The sequence below is a fragment of the Episyrphus balteatus genome, chromosome 3, assembly GCF_945859705.1.
Source record: "Episyrphus balteatus chromosome 3, idEpiBalt1.1, whole genome shotgun sequence".
NCBI lineage: Eukaryota > Metazoa > Arthropoda > Insecta > Diptera > Syrphidae > Episyrphus > Episyrphus balteatus.
Genome location: NC_079136.1, coordinates 22,839,976 through 22,859,198, shown reverse-complemented (window position 1 = coordinate 22,859,198; position 19,223 = coordinate 22,839,976). Strand labels below are relative to the sequence as shown.

Below are 19,223 nucleotides of genomic sequence, written 5' to 3'. Positions count from 1 at the left end.
CGAACGTTTTTCATGAAATTGTTCTCTTCTGTGTACTGTCACTAATTTGTTCTTCATTGAACAGACCTAATATTTTCATAGCTCTGTTCGAATATTTTGCTGAGTTCAGATTACTGATGTTCGGACACCCTGTTATTTAACGGAATCTTACACAAAATAGCCCTATTCCATTGGAGGTGGTAGTCTACTAATAGTAGATGTTTTGGTTAATCTAGTACTATCATCTACTCATGTTCTTCCCGAGTAGATACGATTTGTATTGAATTCCTTGAAAGTGCGTTCCATTGTAAATTTCTAGTAAACTACTAGTAGTACTTTGCTCCTCAGAAAGGAACAAGGCTATCGTTTAAAAAAATGTCAAATTTACATGACCCAGTTCATATTGGCCTTGCTCCGCCGACTCGTTGTGACAGCTATTTGACAGATAAAATATTTTAAATTCCTGCTTCCAGAAAAAAAATCGATGGAGTGAGGCCAATGTGAACGACGTCCATGAGTGAAAACTTGCCAAAAAATATGACAACATCTGTCAAATTTGAAGAAAAATGTTTATTCATATTTCACTTCTTATTTTTTGTAAAACATTTTGTTAAAAAACTTCTTTTTTTTGTAAAACATTTTGTTAAAAAAAACTTCAACATGTAAACGTAGATATTATGCTATACATGAACCTTACACTATACCATTTCATGAATAGGGTTGTGTCCAACACTAATTTTAATAGTGAAGACACCAACCAAAACCAGTATTTTACCCAGGTTCGGTAGTTGTCTTTACTATTTCTCTTTAATTTGTATAAATCTCGACAACAGATGGCTCTTAAAAACTAGTATTTAACAATTCTGTAAGCTCAATTCTACGAAAACTCCGCACAACCTGTCAAATTTCCGCATTGACATGGCTACACTGACATTTGCATTTTGCTTGGCTTGTTTCGGAAATTTCCAATTCTTTAAGAAAAAATAAAATTTAATTTATTTTAAACAAAAAAATCCAACAAGAAACCAAAAAATGGCTCGACGTGGAGCACAAGCTGAAGATTTATCAAATGTTGAATTTGAAACTAGCGAAGATGTTGAAGTTATACCCACATTCAATTCGATGAACCTCAAAGAGGAACTCTTGCGGGGTATCTATGCATACGGTAAGTGGGTCATTTCCACGCTGTTTTTAGCGAAAGTACAATTTCAAGTCATTTTGACCATTAAAATAGGTTTCGAAAAGCCATCGGCAATTCAACAAAGAAGTATTAAGCCAATTGTAAAAGGACGCGATGTTATTGCCCAAGCACAATCAGGTACAGGTAAAACGGCGACATTTTCCATTTCCATATTACAAAGTTTGGATACAACACTGCGTGAGACACAAGTTTTGTGTCTCTCGCCAACTCGTGAATTGGCTGTACAAATTCAAAAGGTTATACTTGCTTTGGGCGATTTCATGAATGTTCAATGTCACGTTTGCATTGGTGGCACTAATTTGGGTGAAGATATCAGGAAATTGGATTATGGACAGCATATTGTTAGTGGAACACCAGGTCGTGTATTTGATATGATTAAAAGGAGAGTTCTTCGAACAAGGTAAATTATTTCATAGATTAATAATTTACTTGGAAGGCGGGAATGAATTTTATGTTTTTTTTTTTATAGAGCAATCAAAATGTTGGTTCTCGATGAAGCCGATGAAATGTTGAACAAAGGGTTCAAAGAACAAATTTACGATGTCTACAGATATTTGCCACCAGCAACACAAGTTGTGTTGATTTCGGCAACACTTCCTCATGAAATCCTTGAGATGACCTCAAAGTTCATGACAGATCCAATTCGTATACTTGTAAAACGGTAAGATCATTAAATTATTTTATATACATGGCAAAAATTAAATATAAATTAAGAATGTTCTGTTAATAGTTCCACTCCACTCGTCTTTCTAGGTTTTAATATATTCAATATTTTCAAATAAGTTTGATTAAGTCCTACCAATAACCGATTAGTGATGCTTTAAATCATATGGTTGTCTAATGATTGTTTTAATTTCTAGGATGCTTCTACTTGCTAAATACTCTTGTTCTTACCTTATCTTATTGTAATGTTTCAAAAGTTTTTTTTTTTTTTCAAAAACGTTGATTCCATTATGTGTCCCGCCAAGTTTTCTCAAAATGCCGTCAAAGATGGCTGAGAAAAAAGGTGGTGACATCGGGTCTCCTTGACGTACTTCTCTGTTGATAGAAACTCTTTTCCTAATTTATCATCTGTGAGAGTTCTAAACTAACCTTTAAAAGAAAAATCAAAGCGTTACCAGCGGTGTTTTAGTTAGGATTCAGTTCTCAATTGAATTATTTAAAAATGAATAACAAAACTCTTCTCTTGTTTTAAAACAAGTTTTTTGTTATCCCTTTTTTTCTTTCAAAATATTAAGTTAGCTTCAACTGATGTCCATCAAATCCCAAATAAAAAATAAAACTTTAAGTTTCAATCATGATCAAAAAATCGCTGTTTGTGTTTCTTATTTTATAGGAGATAACACCCTTTAGTTCCGCTTCCGACCAAGCCTTTACATTGACCACACCGGAAAGATATGAGGGAGCGATACGGAACAAAATTTCACAGCTGAAAGTTATTAATCCGTACCGCTACCTTCAACCTTTCCGGTGTGGTCCTTCCTTTATAACGCTAAATGACTTATATCATTTTATTTATGTAATGACAATATCTCACCATAGCTTACTCCAGTAAGTTATTGCAACATTGCAAACAATTATAGACGATTTAATTCAAAACTTAAACCGATTTAGTATGACACTAGCTTGAACAATATTTTTTTTGTAAATAAAACGCTGTTCTCACTTTAAAACCAAACAATCCCTATTTAATCTTTTGAGTATCATACTAAGAAATTTATGCGAGAATTTTATTTTCCTCACTCGAAATCTCTTTTCGGTCTAAATACAACAACAACATCTTTCACTGGAAGAAAGAAAAAGAAATTAAAAAAGTGTTTATAATTTACCAAAAGTTAGTAGACTGCTTTAAAATAAGAATACATAGTGTTAACAAGTGTAATTTTGATTCCTTAAGAATAGGCTGGCTATATATTTGCGCCATTTATTTTTTTTCGAAATTTTGTGTTTGAACATTAATTTTACAAAAAAATATTCAATGCAAAAACTTGATTTAAAAATAAAATAAAATAACAGAAGAAATGCATTAAAAAGATTCCGTTTAGGCGTAATTGTTGTATTGCCGTTGTTTTTTAATATATTATTTTTTTCTATTTTAAGTCACTTTTTTTTAAATGAAGCCCTTCCCCAATACAATATTTCTCTTGTTTCGAGACATTCACTTAGACAATTTAATTTTGTCACATTCTTTATCAGTCAACATGCAAAAGAAAAGTATTTTGAAATTATAGCATTCTTCCCATACTCCTCCCGAGAACCCTAACACATTTTGTTTATTCCAGTAATACAAATTTTGTAGATGGACAAAAAAGAATGAACGTTATTATTTATATTAAGATATACCCACAGACAAACCTGCACGTAATGGAGTAGGAAGGCGTGAAATGCAAATTAATTGTTCGTTTGCAAAAAAAAAATGTTTGCAATCTAGTAATACTCGTAATTAAACCATCAAAACTTATTACTCAGCAATATACTGTAGACTTGAACAAGTTCTTACATTTCAATTATTGTAAATAAACAATTGTTATAAAAAAGTTCTTTTTTCTTTATAGTGATGAATTGACATTGGAAGGAATCAAACAATTCTTCGTAGCTGTCGAACGTGAAGAATGGAAATTCGATACTTTGTGTGACCTCTATGACACTCTAACAATCACACAAGCCGTTATATTCTGCAACACCAAACGTAAGGTCGATTGGTTGACTGAGAAAATGCGTGAAGCTAATTTCACAGTTAGCTCCATGCACGGTGACATGCCACAAAAAGAACGTGATGAAATTATGAAGGAATTCCGCGCTGGACAAAGTCGTGTTCTCATCACAACAGATGTCTGGGCTCGTGGTATTGATGTACAACAGGTATCGTTGGTCATCAACTATGACCTGCCGAATAATCGTGAGTTGTACATTCATCGTATTGGTCGTTCGGGTCGTTTCGGACGCAAGGGTGTCGCAATTAATTTCGTCAAATCTGACGACATTCGTATTCTTCGAGATATTGAACAATACTACTCAACGCAAATCGATGAAATGCCAATGAACGTGGCTGATTTAATTTAAATTCCAAAACAAAAACATTTATCACCTTCTATAATGAATTTTAATTTTATAAATATTTAAAACTCTCAATAAATTGTATTCATTTTTTTTTCATTAAACTATGTTTAATACATGGGTTTTTACTTTGGTGTCAGCTCAATTTTATACAAAATAATTTTTTGTACAGCATCACACCGAACTCGATAACATCGCTGGTTGTGTTGGAATTTGTACGTAGGAGGAGGTCTGTTGATTCTGAGCAGAAATGGCGGTTGTTTGCTTCTCTTTAGATTTCATCACAGTGCCAAGAACTATGCCGAGGAATAGAATAAGTCCAACTTGGTGGTTTGAAATAAATTTTTTTGCACAATCCGTTGGGTTGTCAATGTCTAGTGAATAGATCTTAAAAAAAAAATGTACTTCTATTATCTTTAAATCCTTTATGAAAAATTATTCAAAGCTTACCTGTTGCACTAAGTGCCCAGCTACCATACCGATTGCTGTGTAATATGGCCATGTTTGATCACAAGAAACGCCTGCAGCTACCAGACTCGACAACATCACCGTAGAAAAGCCGGAGAGCCACAGCTTTGTGTTATCTCCAAATCGCAAGGCTGTCGACTTAATTCCAGCCTGCACGTCGTCAATCTTATCTTGATGTGCATAAATTGTATCATAAACAACCGTCCAACAAATTCCTGATAAGTAAAGGGGCAGACAAGCTGACCAATTAACCGCGCCATGGATTGCACACCATCCTAGAAGAGCACCCCAATTGAAAGCCATACCCAGCACAAGCTGTGGCCAATATGTTATCCGCTTCATTAAAGGGTATGTCACAACTAGGCCTAAGGAACAAGCACCAAGAACAATCGATTGTAAGTTTAATTGTAGCAAAACCAATAGACCAAGACTTAGTTGTGCTGAGAGGAAAATTATAGCGTCAAATTGAGAAATTTCGACACTAGCCAGAGGTCGACTTTTTGTACGTTCCACTTTAGCATCAAGATCTTTGTCCCAAAGATCGTTTATAGTACAACCAGCTCCTCTCATAATAAAGGCACCAGTTGCAAAGAGACCCAGCATTACGGGATCGGGCCAACAACCTGCCGGCGCGCTTAAAGCTATGCTCCATCCACATGGCCAGAATAGAAGCAAGGAACCTGTAAAGAAAAAAAAAACAAGTTTTTCAATTCCTAAAAGATCAATTTTTTTAATTTTCAAACAGGAATGAAGGGAAAATATTGTTCTTAGAATTTGCACCGAGTGAAACTCTTGTGGCCAACAAAAGGATTTACACTCAGAAGTGCAAACAGTGTATTGTAATACCATTTAAGATGGTTCGTTTAAAAAAATAGATTCTTAGAAGGTGGTGAAGCTAGTTGATGGGTTGCTAATCACCAGGGCGTTGCTAATCACCAGGGCGTGGCAAAATCGCATCGTCACCTCCTCGCGGTGCCCGCTGGATATCCAACTAACGACGAGCGTTGGATCCATTGGATCCATGAGCTGAGTCACCTGAGTTACCTTCTCAGGAACTAGGAGCAAAAGAACAGAATTATCGCTCTGAATGCACCAGCTCACGATTAAATCCAAGAGCGTCTGACACATATTGTGCGGCACACTGGTCAGCGTCTGTACCCTGTGGGGCGGCTGAATATAAACTATGGATAGAAGTAACTGAACTATTTATAGTACGAATACTAAGTTAAAAAAATTATGGCAATGAACAAAACGACTAGATTAAATACCCCAGGTGGCACTCCAGTGAAACTGGTAAATCCACTCTCTTACGAGGTCGGTCCTATGGATTCTGGGGAGGACCAATTATTGCTTAAAAATATTGAGAGACGGAGTTCAAAGATGCAAAGAACTCCCCCAAACAAATTAACTTCAGGGGTTACATCATCGACAACCTCAAACAATACTACAGATGTTAAAAACATCAGCGAAAAAGGAACCAAGATCAATGAAGAGATCGACATCACAGATCAACAGAGTTCCATCGAAGAAAAAGAGAAAGACCAATCAAAAAACTACTTTGATGAATGGCAAATTGAAATAGCGGCAAGAAAACAACTTGAAGTTCTAGTTCAAAGTCTTCAGCTACAAGTGAAAAAACTCGAAGAGAAAGTTTCCGTGCTTAGCAAGAAAGATGCAGAGTCAACGCTTCAGTTAAGTCCAAGATATATGGAACCTGAATATCAAACTGATGAAGAAGAACTCTTGTTCGAAACTGAGAAAAAGAAAAATAAGCGTATCACAAAGAAACGTAAAGCAACAGGTAGTCCCGAGATTTGTTTAAGAAATCAGAAAAGCTCTGAAGCTGTAAATAATAAAGAGTTGATTACAGAAACTAAAAAAATGAATAATGCGGTAACTGATGCTAAATCAAAATCTCACGCTAAAGGCAGCAAAAAAATTACACCACCACCAATTATGATCTCAGGAAAATCAAGAGATCTCAAGAAAATAATAGAAAAATGTACTAAAAAAGCTTGCAAATACACATCGTATAACAAAGACAACTGGAAAGTCACAGTTGAAGAACCCGACGAGTATAGATCTGTCACCGAAGAACTGAGCAAACACCAAATACAATGGCACTCATATGAGAACAAAGCTACAAGGCCAATAAAAGTAGTAGCCAGAGGTCTTCATTTCTCGTGCTCTCCCGAGGAAGTAGTGGAAGATCTAGTACAAAAAGGCTTCCAAGCTCTTGATGCAGTCAATCTATTTAAGAATGAGACAATTAAAAACTCCTCTGGAGAATCGACAACAAGTAAGAGGTTACTACCTTTATTCATGCTAACTTTTGACAGTAAACAAAGTGTCGAGGAGATTTATAAAGTTAGATCTATCTTGGGCATAGCTGTTAAAATTGAACCACTCCGAAAATCTAAAGTTGTTCCGCAGTGCAAACGTTGCCAAGCTTTTGGTCATACCCAAAAATATTGCAACCGCGAGTTTGCTTGTGTAAAGTGCGAAGGAAAACATGCAACTAAAAATTGTCCGATGAGCAAAGATCAGAAAGCAAAATGTGTGAACTGCCAGGGTAATCACCCGGCAAGCTATAGAGGCTGCCCAGTTGCCAAAAAATTCCAAGAGTTCAAAAGCAAAAATACATCTGCTAGAGACAAACCCAGAAACACAGTAAATACCGATTTAACTGCTGAAAACAATACTAAGAATGAACCGCCTAAAAAAGCTGTTCAAAGTAAAAGCGATGAAAATAAAGCCTATTCTCAGATTCTAAAAAATGTGCGGAAGAATGAAGAGACTTCCATAAAAGAAATGCTACACCTCATTCTTCAAAGAATTGATAAACAGGATTTGAATATCAAACAGTTAAGCGAAAAAGTCGCTCTTAAAAAACAATGATGGACAGAACACTTAAAATCGCTACATGGAATGCAAACGGTCTTTTACAACACTTATCCGAATTAAAAATCTTTTTAGATCTAGAACATATAGATATTTGCCTGGTGTCCGAAACTCACTTCTCCAATGGGCAAAGTCTAGATAATGTAATAGAACACTATTCATGTTACCACGCTCCACATCCAGCTGACAAGGCAAGAGGTGGATCGGCGATTCTTATAAAAGAAAGCTTAAAACATTATGAAGAAACCAAGCTTACTAATGAAAATATGCAAGTAACAACTATTAGTATTGGTATGAAAAAGAAAGAGTTTAAGATAGCAGCTATATACTGCCCACCAAGGCGCTCCCCGACAGAAGATGACTATACAGATCTATTAAATCTTCTTGGGCATAACTTTCTTGTTGGTGGAGACTTCAATGCGAAACACACCCATTGGGGTTCAAGACTTATATCAACTAAAGGCAAAAGACTTTTCCAAGCAGGCCGTAAATACAATTGCGAATTCTATTCCTCCAGGTCGCCTACTTACTGGCCTTCCGATACTAACAAAATACCAGACCTTATTGACTTTTTCGTAGCTAAAGGAATCAAACGAAATCACATTAGTGTCGAAGGTAATTATGACTTGTCATCAGATCATACTCCAGTGATTCTAACACTAAGTGAATCGGAAGTAATAGAAAAAAGTAATCCAAAGCTTGTAAATAAGAAAACAAACTGGAGTGATTTTAGAGAAAGGCTTTTAAGTTTTATAAATTTAAGATCTCCCATGGATACAATCGAGCAAATTGACCATGAAGTGGAACAATTTATTGCTGATGTGCAACAGGCCGCTGAAGAAAGTACTCCAACATTTTCTAATAGAAGACAAAATGAAATAAAATATCCTTTAGAGATAAGAGAGTTGATAATAGAGAAAAGAAGAGCTCGAAGAAAATGGCAAAATACTAGATTTCCAGATGATAAAACAACGCTTAACCGTATAAGCAACAATCTTAAAAAACAAATTTATAAATTCAAAAATGATTCACTCAGTACATTCCTAAAGAATTTAACGACTGATGCTTCAACCGATTTTTCGCTATGGAAAGCAGCCAAGCGCCTGAAAAGACCGCAGTTACTAAACTCTCCATTGAAATCTCAAGATGGGAAATGGATCGGTAACCCAAAAGAAAAAGCTAACCTTTTCGCGGAGCATCTTGCGAATGTTTTTAAGCCATACCCAACAAACGCGGCTGAAAATAGCTTGCAGTTAGTTGATAAGATAGATGAAAGTGAAATACCAATTGTAAGATTAAAAGAAATAAAAAGTATGTGTTTACATCAACTATCAAATAAAAAATCACCAGGTTACGATCTAATTACTGCTCAGGTTATGAAAGAAATGCCTTTGAAAGCCTTCATAAAACTCCAATATATAATAAATGCATGCCTTAAGCAACGGTATGTCCCACACCATTGGAAAATTGCTGAAGTGATTGTCATACCCAAGCAAGGTAAGCCACCTACAGAAGTGACGTCTTACAGACCTATATCGCTTATACCAATTATGGCAAAAGTTTTTGAAAAACTGCTTCTGAAGAGACTTAGCAAAATTATAGAAGAAAGAAGGTTAATCCCAAACCATCAGTTTGGCTTTAGAAATAAACATTCCACGATAGACCAAGTTCATAGAATAACGGATGTAATAGAAAAAGCATTAGAAGAAAAACAAGTCTGTTCAGCTATTTTCTTAGATGTTGCTCAAGCCTTTGACAAGGTTTGGCATGAGGGACTTGAGTACAAACTGCAAAGGGATCTTCCCAGACAGTACTATGAAATATTAAAATCGTACATCTCAGACCGATTGTTTAGAGTAAGGTACGATCAAGAATATTCGGAATTGAAGAAAATAGAAGCCGGTGTACCACAAGGAAGTGTCCTAGGTCCTACCCTGTATTTACTATACACAAGGGATATCCCAGTTGGGAATCACACCATAATGGCTACTTTTGCAGATGATACCGCAATTTTGGTACCCGACAAATGTGTCTCTAGGGGAGCAGTAAAGCTGCAATATGCCGTCGACACAGTCAGAGATTGGACCGAAAAATGGCGTATCAAACTCAATGAAACAAAATCTTCACATATAAACTTTACAAATAAAAAGATAAACAATATTCCAATATTCATTAATAATCAAGCTGTACCTTACGCCAATACGGCCAAATACCTTGGAATGACTTTGGATGCAAAGCTAAAGTGGAAAGAGCACATCAAAAAGAAAAGAGAAGAACTAAACTTGAAATATAGAAAAATGTACTGGTTACTTGGTAACAACTCTGATTTATCAACCCAAAACAAAATAATGCTGTATAATCAAGTACTAAAGCCTGTTTGGACCTATGGTATCCAATTATGGGGCTGTACAAAGAAAACAAATACCGAAATCATCCAAAAATTCCAAAACAAAGTCCTTCGTGGAATAGTTAATGCACCTTGGTACATAAGAAATAGCGATCTACATCGTGACTTACAAATAGAAACGGTTACAGAAGTTGTTAAAAAATACGCTGTATCGCATAATCAGAGACTGCAAAGTCATACCAATTCTGAAATGGTGTCCGTCTTGAATACAAGAAACCATGTTCGAAGATTAAGAAGAACCAAGCCTCATGAGCTTATGGTCTAAAAAAACATGGGAAAGTATTAAAAGTTTAAACTTCCCCCAAAGTGATTTTACAAAGTTAAGAAAGAAAAATCTGATGTCGATCTCTCAAGATTGGTCCTGATAAAGAGGTGGTTTTAGTGGTTAAGAGTCCCACACTACTTGGTGTCGAATACTGCCAAGTGTCTTTTGAAGATTTCCTCCCGTCAAAAAAAAAAAAAAAAAAAACCAGGGAAAGTATTTTTATGACCTAAAATATTAAAAAAAGGCAAATAAAAAGCAAAAAATGCATTTATTAAATAAAAAGACAAAATAGCTTGATTTTTAATTATGAAAGTATTGAACTACTAACACCCGATTTAAAACTTTCAAAGTTATTCACTCCAATGTTTTCGGGAAGCCTTGAGTTGACGTCGCCATTAATTAATTAATAAATTTATTTGTTCAACTACTTTATATCCCTGATTGAAATGAAAACAGTAGTGAATTTTCAATTATTTATTTTCGTTGATATTCTTTAAAAAGGGAAACAATTGCCCAATCGGTGTCTTTTGAAAACAAAAAAGATTTAAAAATAAAAGTAAATCTATGTACAAAATCAAAATTACCTGCTTTTTTTAAGTTTTCGAAATTTTGGGGTTTAAGGTCGAATAAAATCTAAAAATTTATTTTAATGCTTGAGAAAAAATAAGAAATTTAGTTTAGAAAAGAAAAGTACCAACTCTATCTTCCTAGGTACTTTCTTCTTCTAATGTGTTCAGTACAAGCAAATTTGTACTCTTTATTTCTTAAGTTTATGTTACGGCCATATTTTTAAGAGAAATAATTTTAACTGAGGTGAACGAAATATGCTATTATCTTTCAATTTAAAAAAATATAGGTACTTAAAAAAAGCATAAAAAACAAAATTGTCAAAAATAGACAAAAAAGGCACTGATGAGTAACAAAGGCAAAAACATCTGAAGGGTCCAGAGGAAAAACAGCACAAGTCCATCCCAACTCATTCCGAGAAAATGCATTTTATAATTTTGTTCTTCATTCAACTTAGTACTAAAGGCACGTCACTTTTATATCTCCTTAGCAAGGCTTAAGTTTGTTTTCTAAAAGTAAATAAGCCATCAGATAGTGATCAGTAAATACTACAAGACCTCATCATTAGTTTATTGTTGACAAAAAGTGGACATGTGCCGTTTTTCCTCTGGACCCTTCATATATTTGAATTCAGGGGGACATGAATCGTGTTTACATAAAGTCTATACAATTTAAGAAACAATGGCCACCTTAGAATTTAAAGATCAAGAACATCCAGAGGTCAGAGAACAATATTTTATATGGGTTTCAATAGTTTTAATAATCTTCCGCAAGAGTAAAAAAATATTAATAACATTAACGAATTTAAACGCAAAATAATAGAATATGCTCAAACTATACAGTAAATTCAATATATAAATTATTATCAAATCATATTTATACTAATTAATACGAATTATAGTAACTGTGATATAAATTTAAGTTAAGGTAAAAAAAATGTAAACAATCTAAACTAAATGTCTTCTTAAGCTAAATAAAGTTAAATTCAATTCAAAATACTTTCATACGATAACGCAAAAAAAGGCAAAGTTAGGAAAATCCGTTCCCTCCTAATCACGAAAGAAGTCCTTATCTTATTTAAGTACATTACTTTCTTTTATACATGTTAGGAAAAAAAATGCATTTTGATTGTGCTTGTTGGTCCTTATTATAAGGATATGCCCGATTCTAGGTTGATGAAACCCAAATGAATTACGCAATAAAGCGCAATTATCTTCCACAAAATTTTAGTGACTTGATTTTAATAAGCAGTTGAGATAAATAAAAGCATTATTCGTTTTAATCCTAATTCTTACCTATAGGTCGATCAATGCGCATCAGTCTTCCATATGGTGACACAGCATTTTGAATTTGTTCTACCAATGACTTTTGACCTTCTGATGGGTTTTTTGATGGCGTGTCATTAGAACTGCTTTTTTCTAAATTATTGCTCACAGAACGTATATTATTTAATACTAAATCATTTCTCAGGCGAGGAGGGTGTTGTAGTTTTATTGCGCTAAAAGTCGATGGCCTTGATCTAAAGAGTTGTTGTAACGCGAATCGACTATGATAGTGATTCCCGGCTTTGAGGCATACATTTCGAATTGATAGCATTTTTCATTTGTGTTCTTCAAGAACGGCAAGAATAAATTTAAATGAGCTAGGAAACTTGTAATGATGATGCTATTGTAGGTAGAGGATTTCGTAATTATGAACAACGCGGTTTAGTTCAAATATCTTTATAATAATGTAGTGACACCCGAAAAAATCTGCTCGTACATTTAACCTGTACTCACAACATTTTATTTTTAATAAGAAATCATAAAATAATACTTGTATTTGTTAGTTAATTACTAGCTTTAATAGTCGGTTTAGTGAGTTGTTCTTGCTGTTTTGGACAAAAAAAATTAATGCAAAACAAAAAAAGTGTGGAAATGTTTGACAGTGACAGGTGAAAAATGAGTGATGCCAAAATACAATTTTTTTCTTTTTGAAATGGGGATGTTACTCAAAGAGCAGTCTCAGAGTCCCAATGTTTTGTTCCAAAACTTTTGAACTTTTTAAATTTTTATCTAAGCGATAGTTGTATCAAAAAATGAAGGAGAATTAACTAAAACACACTAAACTTCTTACCGACATATGTCATTGTTGACACTTAACATAGTCAAATGTCATTTTATCTCCTCCGCACCGGCGCGGCGGGTTCGGTAATACGAATTCTTGTGAAAGTGACTCACACTCCCGTCACAGTGCATCTGCGTCTTCGGTAATAGGCGTGAAAATATCTCTTAATTTTTCACCCAATGTAGTTAAGGCTTTGAGGCATAACTATAACGGCCACTTTTTGCAAAAAGTCAAAAAGTGAAAATTTTCAAACTCATTTTGTGACAGTTTTTCCGACTGCAAAATTAAAAATAATGATGCAGAAAGCCTATTTTTTTGTTTAATAAATAATAAATAGCGCTAGAAATAAATAAATTTTTTTTAGTTTTGTAAATTTCCCACTTTTTCACTTTTTAGGTCATTGTAGTTATGGCTTTATTCTGCTTTTCGAAATTCTGTAATTTCAAACTTTAGACTCACAGTTGTGAACAGGTTTTTTAATTGCCAGTTGAACAATTTTCATTTGTTTGACACAAACGGCCTAATCACGAATTCCATTTGAACGAAAATTTTCTACGATTCCCCAAGATACATTCAAAAAATCCGATTGTAGTGACGATTTGTATGAAATTTTCCATTACGGATTCCGTGATTGTTTTTTCGCGAATCGTATCAAATTTCCGATACGAAGTGAATTCGTGATAAGGCCGAAAATCCTTTATTTTTGTGATGTTAACAATTTAATATTTGCAATTACTCTGCCTTCATCTTATATCACGATAAACTTACTTAACTTCAGCTAATCACCGTAAAATGTGATATCAAGGTAGGTATGTCATTCATTGCAATAGCTGTATGTATACCATAATGCAAATCAGTTGTGAAAAGATCCGTTAGAAGTGAAAATTGTACTTCAAACTTCAGAGATCTGCAAATTTTGGATTTCAAAATTCTGTAAATGATAAAAAAAAAATTGTTGTGTGCACTTTTTTTCAATTTTGAAATCCAGAATTTTGTATTTACAGAATTTTAGAATACAGAATTTTGAATATACAGAATTAAAAAAGAATTTTGAATTTAATGAATTTTAAAATACAAAATTTTGGAATCTAAATTTTCGCACATACAGAATTTTGACCCCAAACCTTTCATCTAAATTGTTTTGATTTCAAATGTCTTTATGTCGTGTTTTTGTGCAAAACTCTATGTTTAAAGAAAAAAACACACCTTTATTTATCTTCATATTTTTAATTAACCAAATATTTCTTTTAAATATATGTACTAAAATTACATTAAAGCTTCTGGTTTTTCCTTTTACAATCTTCGCTAATTAGGTAATGAAAATGTCGGCGTAGTTTTTGTTTCGTATTTTTTATTTCTTCTACACTAAATTTGGTTCCGCTCGCTTAATACAAGTGGCTTTTTTCCACTTATCAGTCTCTTAGATATCAAAACTTTATGTTTACTCATCTGACACAGAAAAAGTTCGGCTAACTCCTTCATATGGGAAAATACCTCCCAATATGTACTTGTAGTTGCCAAAGTGTCGAATTCTATACTCTCCTGGCAAAGTATTTGGACCAATTTTCCAATAGATATGAAAATCACTGAATCCCAATATAGAAGATATCCTTTCCCAATCAAATCTAGAAATAACAATGAAATAGTGAATAGTTATAAATCAAAACCAAGCTGTGTAGTTGTATAACGTTACCTAGTTTCCCAATTGGCATCGGTAAGTGCCACTTTCCAGCGTTCTTCATTTACCTTTCTTTCTACTACAAAGTATGTCTTTTCATGGAAAATATTATTTCTTGGATTTCCAGCAATAAAGGTAACCTTAACAGTATCGTTAACACCATATGCAGCCTCTGGCTCCATTTTAACTGTTCCAAAGTCCTTTCCGATGGGATGACCGTCAAAAATGACACCAGTGTTCAATGAAAGCATTCTATCATTCATGTAAGGTGGTTCTGGGCCAGGAGGAACCATTTCACCTTTAATGAGGGATTTTGTCAGTTTCTCATACTGATCCATGTAAATTGTATGTGTATGAGGACCAAATATTGTAGATGCAGCCTCATATCGTTGTGCCTGATATTCTTCTGGTGTTACTATATAACTTGTGTACATATTTGATAAACCGGCAAGAATAACATCATTTTCTGAGCCACCAGCAGCAGCAGCAACGGCTCGAACCTTATTTCTAAGTCGTCGACCGGCCATAGTCGTAAATTCTCCAGGAACAGCGGTAATGATAACATCACCAATTTTCAAAATTTGCGTTGAAACAATTTTTGGCTGCCATTCGTAGGGGAAAGTTGCCTAAAAAACAAAATTACAGTTGTTTTGATGTGTTTATCAAATATTACTAGACTTACCCTTCCAGTGGCTAACAAAATAGGCTTTGGTGAATGGCATAAAATATCAATTTCCGTTGGAGGAACAATAAAATCACGAACAGCATTCCACATAGCGTTTTCAGTTAAAGTTCCCTGTTCAAAATTGAAGGCTCCCGGTCCATCTGTGGTACCAGCTGCAAAACTATATCCCATAGCGGGCTCACATCCTCGAACTTTATCTAACTTCCTTGTAAGGGAATTGTATGTTGAACCATTATATTTGGGCATGTCAAGAAATTGGTGAATAAATGCTACATCTCCAGTTACTTCACGACCTCCATTATCGTGTAGGAGTCGCTAAAAATACCATTTTTTTTATTAAATTCTTCAACAAATTGTTCTCTTATAGTTTGAAAACATACCAGTGCACCTACATACAGTCGGTTAGCAATTATTTCGGTACTTTCGAACATATCACGACCAGGTCCTGAGGCAAAGCATTCTCCTTCTTTGGAACCGCACTTAGAAGATAACAAATCACAGTCATTTCCACTGATGGAACACTTTGGTCCCATTATGTTTGGTGATACATCACCCAAGTTAGAAGAACAAAAAGCGCCAACAAATTTGCCCTGCAAAACAAATAAAATAAATTGTGTTCTTTTTTTGGGCGCCATTTTTTGAAAATTCTAGTAGTTAAGCCTTAAACAAAAAAATTACCTTTCCAGGAACTTTATTAGCATTGTATTCCTTTTCTAATAAAATGGAAGCATATCCAACATTGTCACTCGAAACCAAATGATTTGTATTGTTCATCGAAGTGGCATGCACTGCAAACCAATTGAAAACACCAAGTAGGTTTTCTTCCATGTCAATAAAACGTAGCTGCGTCAAAGTTTTATCAACATCATGTTCATATTGAGCACGTTCTTCTTCAGGATTACGAAGATATGAACTGGGAGATCGATTAATGTTAGCATTCAAAATAACGGTTTGTGAAAGATACATGCGTCCAACGTGCATGTTATCGGTAGCTCGTTTGACACTCTAAAATAAATCTTTATTACAATTCAAATTCAAAAATAAAATCATTTTATCACACATACCAAATAAATACCCAAAGCTAGGGCATCAAAAGTCTGTGGTACGAATCCTAGTATGGAAATATCATATAAAAGATGCATTAAAAAACCACCAGGGGCACTGTGCGTATGTGTTCCACTGATGACCAAGTTCTCCTCTGTATAAGTTTCCCCATATCTTTGTTGCAGTCGTTTAAGAACTTCTCTTTTCACGGCATAACCCATCATACCGGCGTCAACAGAAACAAATGCAACTCGTCGATTATTATCATCTTCCACAACAAATGCCCGAGCAAACTGGCGAGTATGAATTCCATGACCTCTTTGTTTTAGACTGGCAAAGCCCATCTAATTTTTTAAAAAATATATTAATAATTGTATAAATTTATGGCCCAAAAAAAACCTACAAATCCGATTTCCACTGGTGGTCCAGTGACGTCACCACGTCCTACACCAATTTTATAACATTCCACTTTTATAAGAAAGATCAAGCAGACCAAAGCCAGAAAAACAAATAATTTGGAATCCATTTTTATGTCCGTAGATTTTGTTTGTTAAAATCTGCCGGAGGTAAACCAATTCAATTGGTTTTTTTTCAAGACTGAACTGCAATAGAAATAAATACATTAGTTTGAGAGATAAAATGATTGACAATTTTTTTATTTAAAAAAAATACATGATAGGTTAATCTATGCATGTTGTGTTTTCTGTTTATCTCTCAATCAAACAATGCAACTACAACGAGAAAAACGTACATATGTACAAATAAGAGAAAAACATACAAACTGTTGATTTTTAGGTTTTCAAAAAAGTTGTTTATTTGAATTAAGAAAAAGGTAAAATTCACACAGCCAAAAGTACAATTTTGCTCTACAATAGATTTTATTGTGCTCAAATATTTCACATTGATGGATTTTGATAAGTTAAATTTATATGAAAAAAATTGAAGTTAATACAAAAAACTGATAATTTTTTTGAAGTATTTAAATCAGAAACTAGGTTATCAAAGCAGTTAAAAAAAAACTTGTTAATTTTTGGGTCTACTCAATTTTTGTTACAAAAATGAAACGAAACCACCAATCACTTCACTTTGATTTCAGGTAACGTAAGATATACCTACAGCCTACACATTTCTATTTAATAGTTAACCTAGCAATATTTTTCACAAACAAACTTACAGCAATATTGTTTCAATAAGAATAAAGTAATATCATAAAATGTGTGGGGTTTTAAGTAAACTTATGAATAACTTTTTTTATTCATTATTGCTTATTTATTTTTATAAGAATAAAGTAATAAAACGTTGTTTTTATTACGCATTTTTTTGAAGTATTGACCTCAAAGTCAAAAATTAGCACGGACAAGAAAAATGGAACATAATATGACCAATTAAAAACAATATCGTTATTATTTAAACGTATTTTTTAACATTATTTATTGCATAAAAGTAATAGTGATAGTGACCTCTTATAAATAAAAAAATAAAAAAAAACTTTAGTATAAATGCATCACAAATTGAGATTGACTTGACAACAACATTCAGGATTCAGGTATTCATGTAACGTACCAATATTTGCAAAAGTGAGATTATGCAATGAAAGCCAAACCAACCTCTTTTTAAAGTTGGCTCCAACAAGCCTCCTTCAACTCATCAGATTTTGTTTTATAATCATATCTACCATACAAAAATTACCCAGTAAAAAAATGTAATTTCAGTTCTTAATTTAACTGTACTATTGGTTTATAGGAGAATAGTTAAAAGTTTTATAGATTCAAAAGTTAGGACAACTGTTGATATAGGTGCCTATCTGGGAAATTAACTCACGAAATCGGAACGAAGTCATACCACGAAGTGCATTAACTTCCGAAAGTATAACATTTTATGTATTTATTTGGTGGATAGATCTCACAGTACTTAAAGCTTAAAGTGTGTTTAAAACATCAAACTATGTGCCCTTTACATTTCCCTATGTTTTACACACATCGAGTTCATATGATCCATACAGAAACAATTTCAAAGAATTCGGATTTTATCCATAGAATCAAACAGCTTCCAAAAATGAATCTGCTTTTATTTATTTAAATTTAAGTTAACATTTAAATATTCGATTAAAATAAATAGGTAAACATCCCAATGTTTAATGTCAACATTTTATTACCCTATAAGTGTGTTATTATTCAAAAAAAAAAAAAAAAACACAAGAAATTGATCTACAAAAAAACCAATGTGCTAACAATGACCTTGTCACAAATTCAATTTCCAATTTTTGTTGTAATCCCTTATCATCTATCATATGTAGGTACAACACGCGAAACTCGTGTTTTTATTGCATTTAGTCATTCAGTTTGGTATAGAGTTGAAATAAAAATAAAAAAAAAATCTTCCATTCTATATATTTAATTATCTTCAAATCCCAATGCAACAAAAGCTGTATACAAGTATAAGCTATTTTATAGTTTTTTGTTTTGTGGAGATTTTTAACTGACAAGAATCTGCAACAAAAACAATTATTTTAATGAATATTTGTTATTGTAACCGGAAAAATTGATAAGCAAATGATTAAGGAAAATTTTCATTTCAAATCAATATGATGACTAAAAATCTGTTATCTCCGTGATTCCTTGAGAAAAAAAAGTTTTCAGACCGGTCAACAATGAAATTATTTACAAAAAAAAAGTACCTTTTCTCTATTCGGTTATATGCAAAGAAAGTGATAAAAAGTTCAATGCCATTAAAATCCTTATTGTTATATTAATCTTAAAAATGTAATGTCTATTTTCATTTGTTTTAAAACCATAACACGTAACAAAACAAAAACAATAAACATGAGAATGAATCACACCACAAATATGAATATTCTTAAAACAG

General features: G+C 33.4%; 3 protein-coding genes across 3 annotated transcripts; 1 reads left to right on the top strand and 2 right to left on the bottom strand.

The window, feature by feature from the left end:
• The first annotated feature begins 896 nt into the window (after positions 1-896).
• Positions 897-4,353, top strand: LOC129913996 (eukaryotic initiation factor 4A-III). The gene is made up of 4 exons (XM_055993011.1): positions 897-1,144; positions 1,214-1,580; positions 1,650-1,841; positions 3,736-4,353. Exons 1-4 carry the CDS (start codon positions 1,012-1,014, stop codon positions 4,241-4,243), a joined length of 1,200 nt encoding a protein of 399 aa, XP_055848986.1. The 5' UTR covers positions 897-1,011; the 3' UTR covers positions 4,244-4,353.
• Positions 4,261-12,750, bottom strand: LOC129913995 (4-hydroxybenzoate polyprenyltransferase, mitochondrial). Its single transcript, XM_055993010.1, has 3 exons — positions 12,141-12,750; positions 4,688-5,385; positions 4,261-4,624 (listed from the first exon to the last, which is right to left on the bottom strand). Exons 1-3 carry the CDS (start codon positions 12,439-12,441, stop codon positions 4,412-4,414), a joined length of 1,212 nt encoding a protein of 403 aa, XP_055848985.1. The 5' UTR covers positions 12,442-12,750; the 3' UTR covers positions 4,261-4,411.
• A 1,545-nt stretch (positions 12,751-14,295) lies between these two features.
• Positions 14,296-17,297, bottom strand: LOC129914530 (neutral ceramidase). The gene is made up of 8 exons (XM_055993833.1): positions 17,137-17,297; positions 16,762-16,960; positions 16,379-16,702; positions 15,993-16,319; positions 15,695-15,904; positions 15,312-15,629; positions 14,645-15,255; positions 14,296-14,576 (listed from the first exon to the last, which is right to left on the bottom strand). Exons 2-8 carry the CDS (start codon positions 16,882-16,884, stop codon positions 14,393-14,395), a joined length of 2,097 nt encoding a protein of 698 aa, XP_055849808.1. The 5' UTR covers positions 16,885-16,960; positions 17,137-17,297; the 3' UTR covers positions 14,296-14,392.
• Between the last annotated feature and the right edge of the window lie 1,926 nt (positions 17,298-19,223).

Coding starts and splice junctions, on each gene's coding strand:
- LOC129913996 (XM_055993011.1), top strand. CDS start 1,012: ATGGCTCGACGTGGAGCACAAGCTGAAGATTTATCAAATGTTGAATTT. Junction 1,581..1,649: donor AGGAGAGTTCTTCGAACAAG/GTAAATTATTTC, acceptor TTTTTTTTATAG/AGCAATCAAAATGTTGGTTC. Junction 1,842..3,735: donor ATTCGTATACTTGTAAAACG/GTAAGATCATTA, acceptor TTTTCTTTATAG/TGATGAATTGACATTGGAAG.
- LOC129913995 (XM_055993010.1), bottom strand. CDS start 12,441: ATGCTATCAATTCGAAATGTATGCCTCAAAGCCGGGAATCACTATCAT. Junction 5,386..12,140: donor GCGCATTGATCGACCTATAG/GTAAGAATTAGG, acceptor TTTTCTTTACAG/GTTCCTTGCTTCTATTCTGG. Junction 4,625..4,687: donor CTGGGCACTTAGTGCAACAG/GTAAGCTTTGAA, acceptor TTTTTTTTTAAG/ATCTATTCACTAGACATTGA.
- LOC129914530 (XM_055993833.1), bottom strand. CDS start 16,884: ATGGATTCCAAATTATTTGTTTTTCTGGCTTTGGTCTGCTTGATCTTT. Junction 15,905..15,992: donor CTAATAAAGTTCCTGGAAAG/GTAATTTTTTTG, acceptor TTTGTTTTGCAG/GGCAAATTTGTTGGCGCTTT. Junction 15,256..15,311: donor TTTTGTTAGCCACTGGAAGG/GTAAGTCTAGTA, acceptor TTTGTTTTTTAG/GCAACTTTCCCCTACGAATG.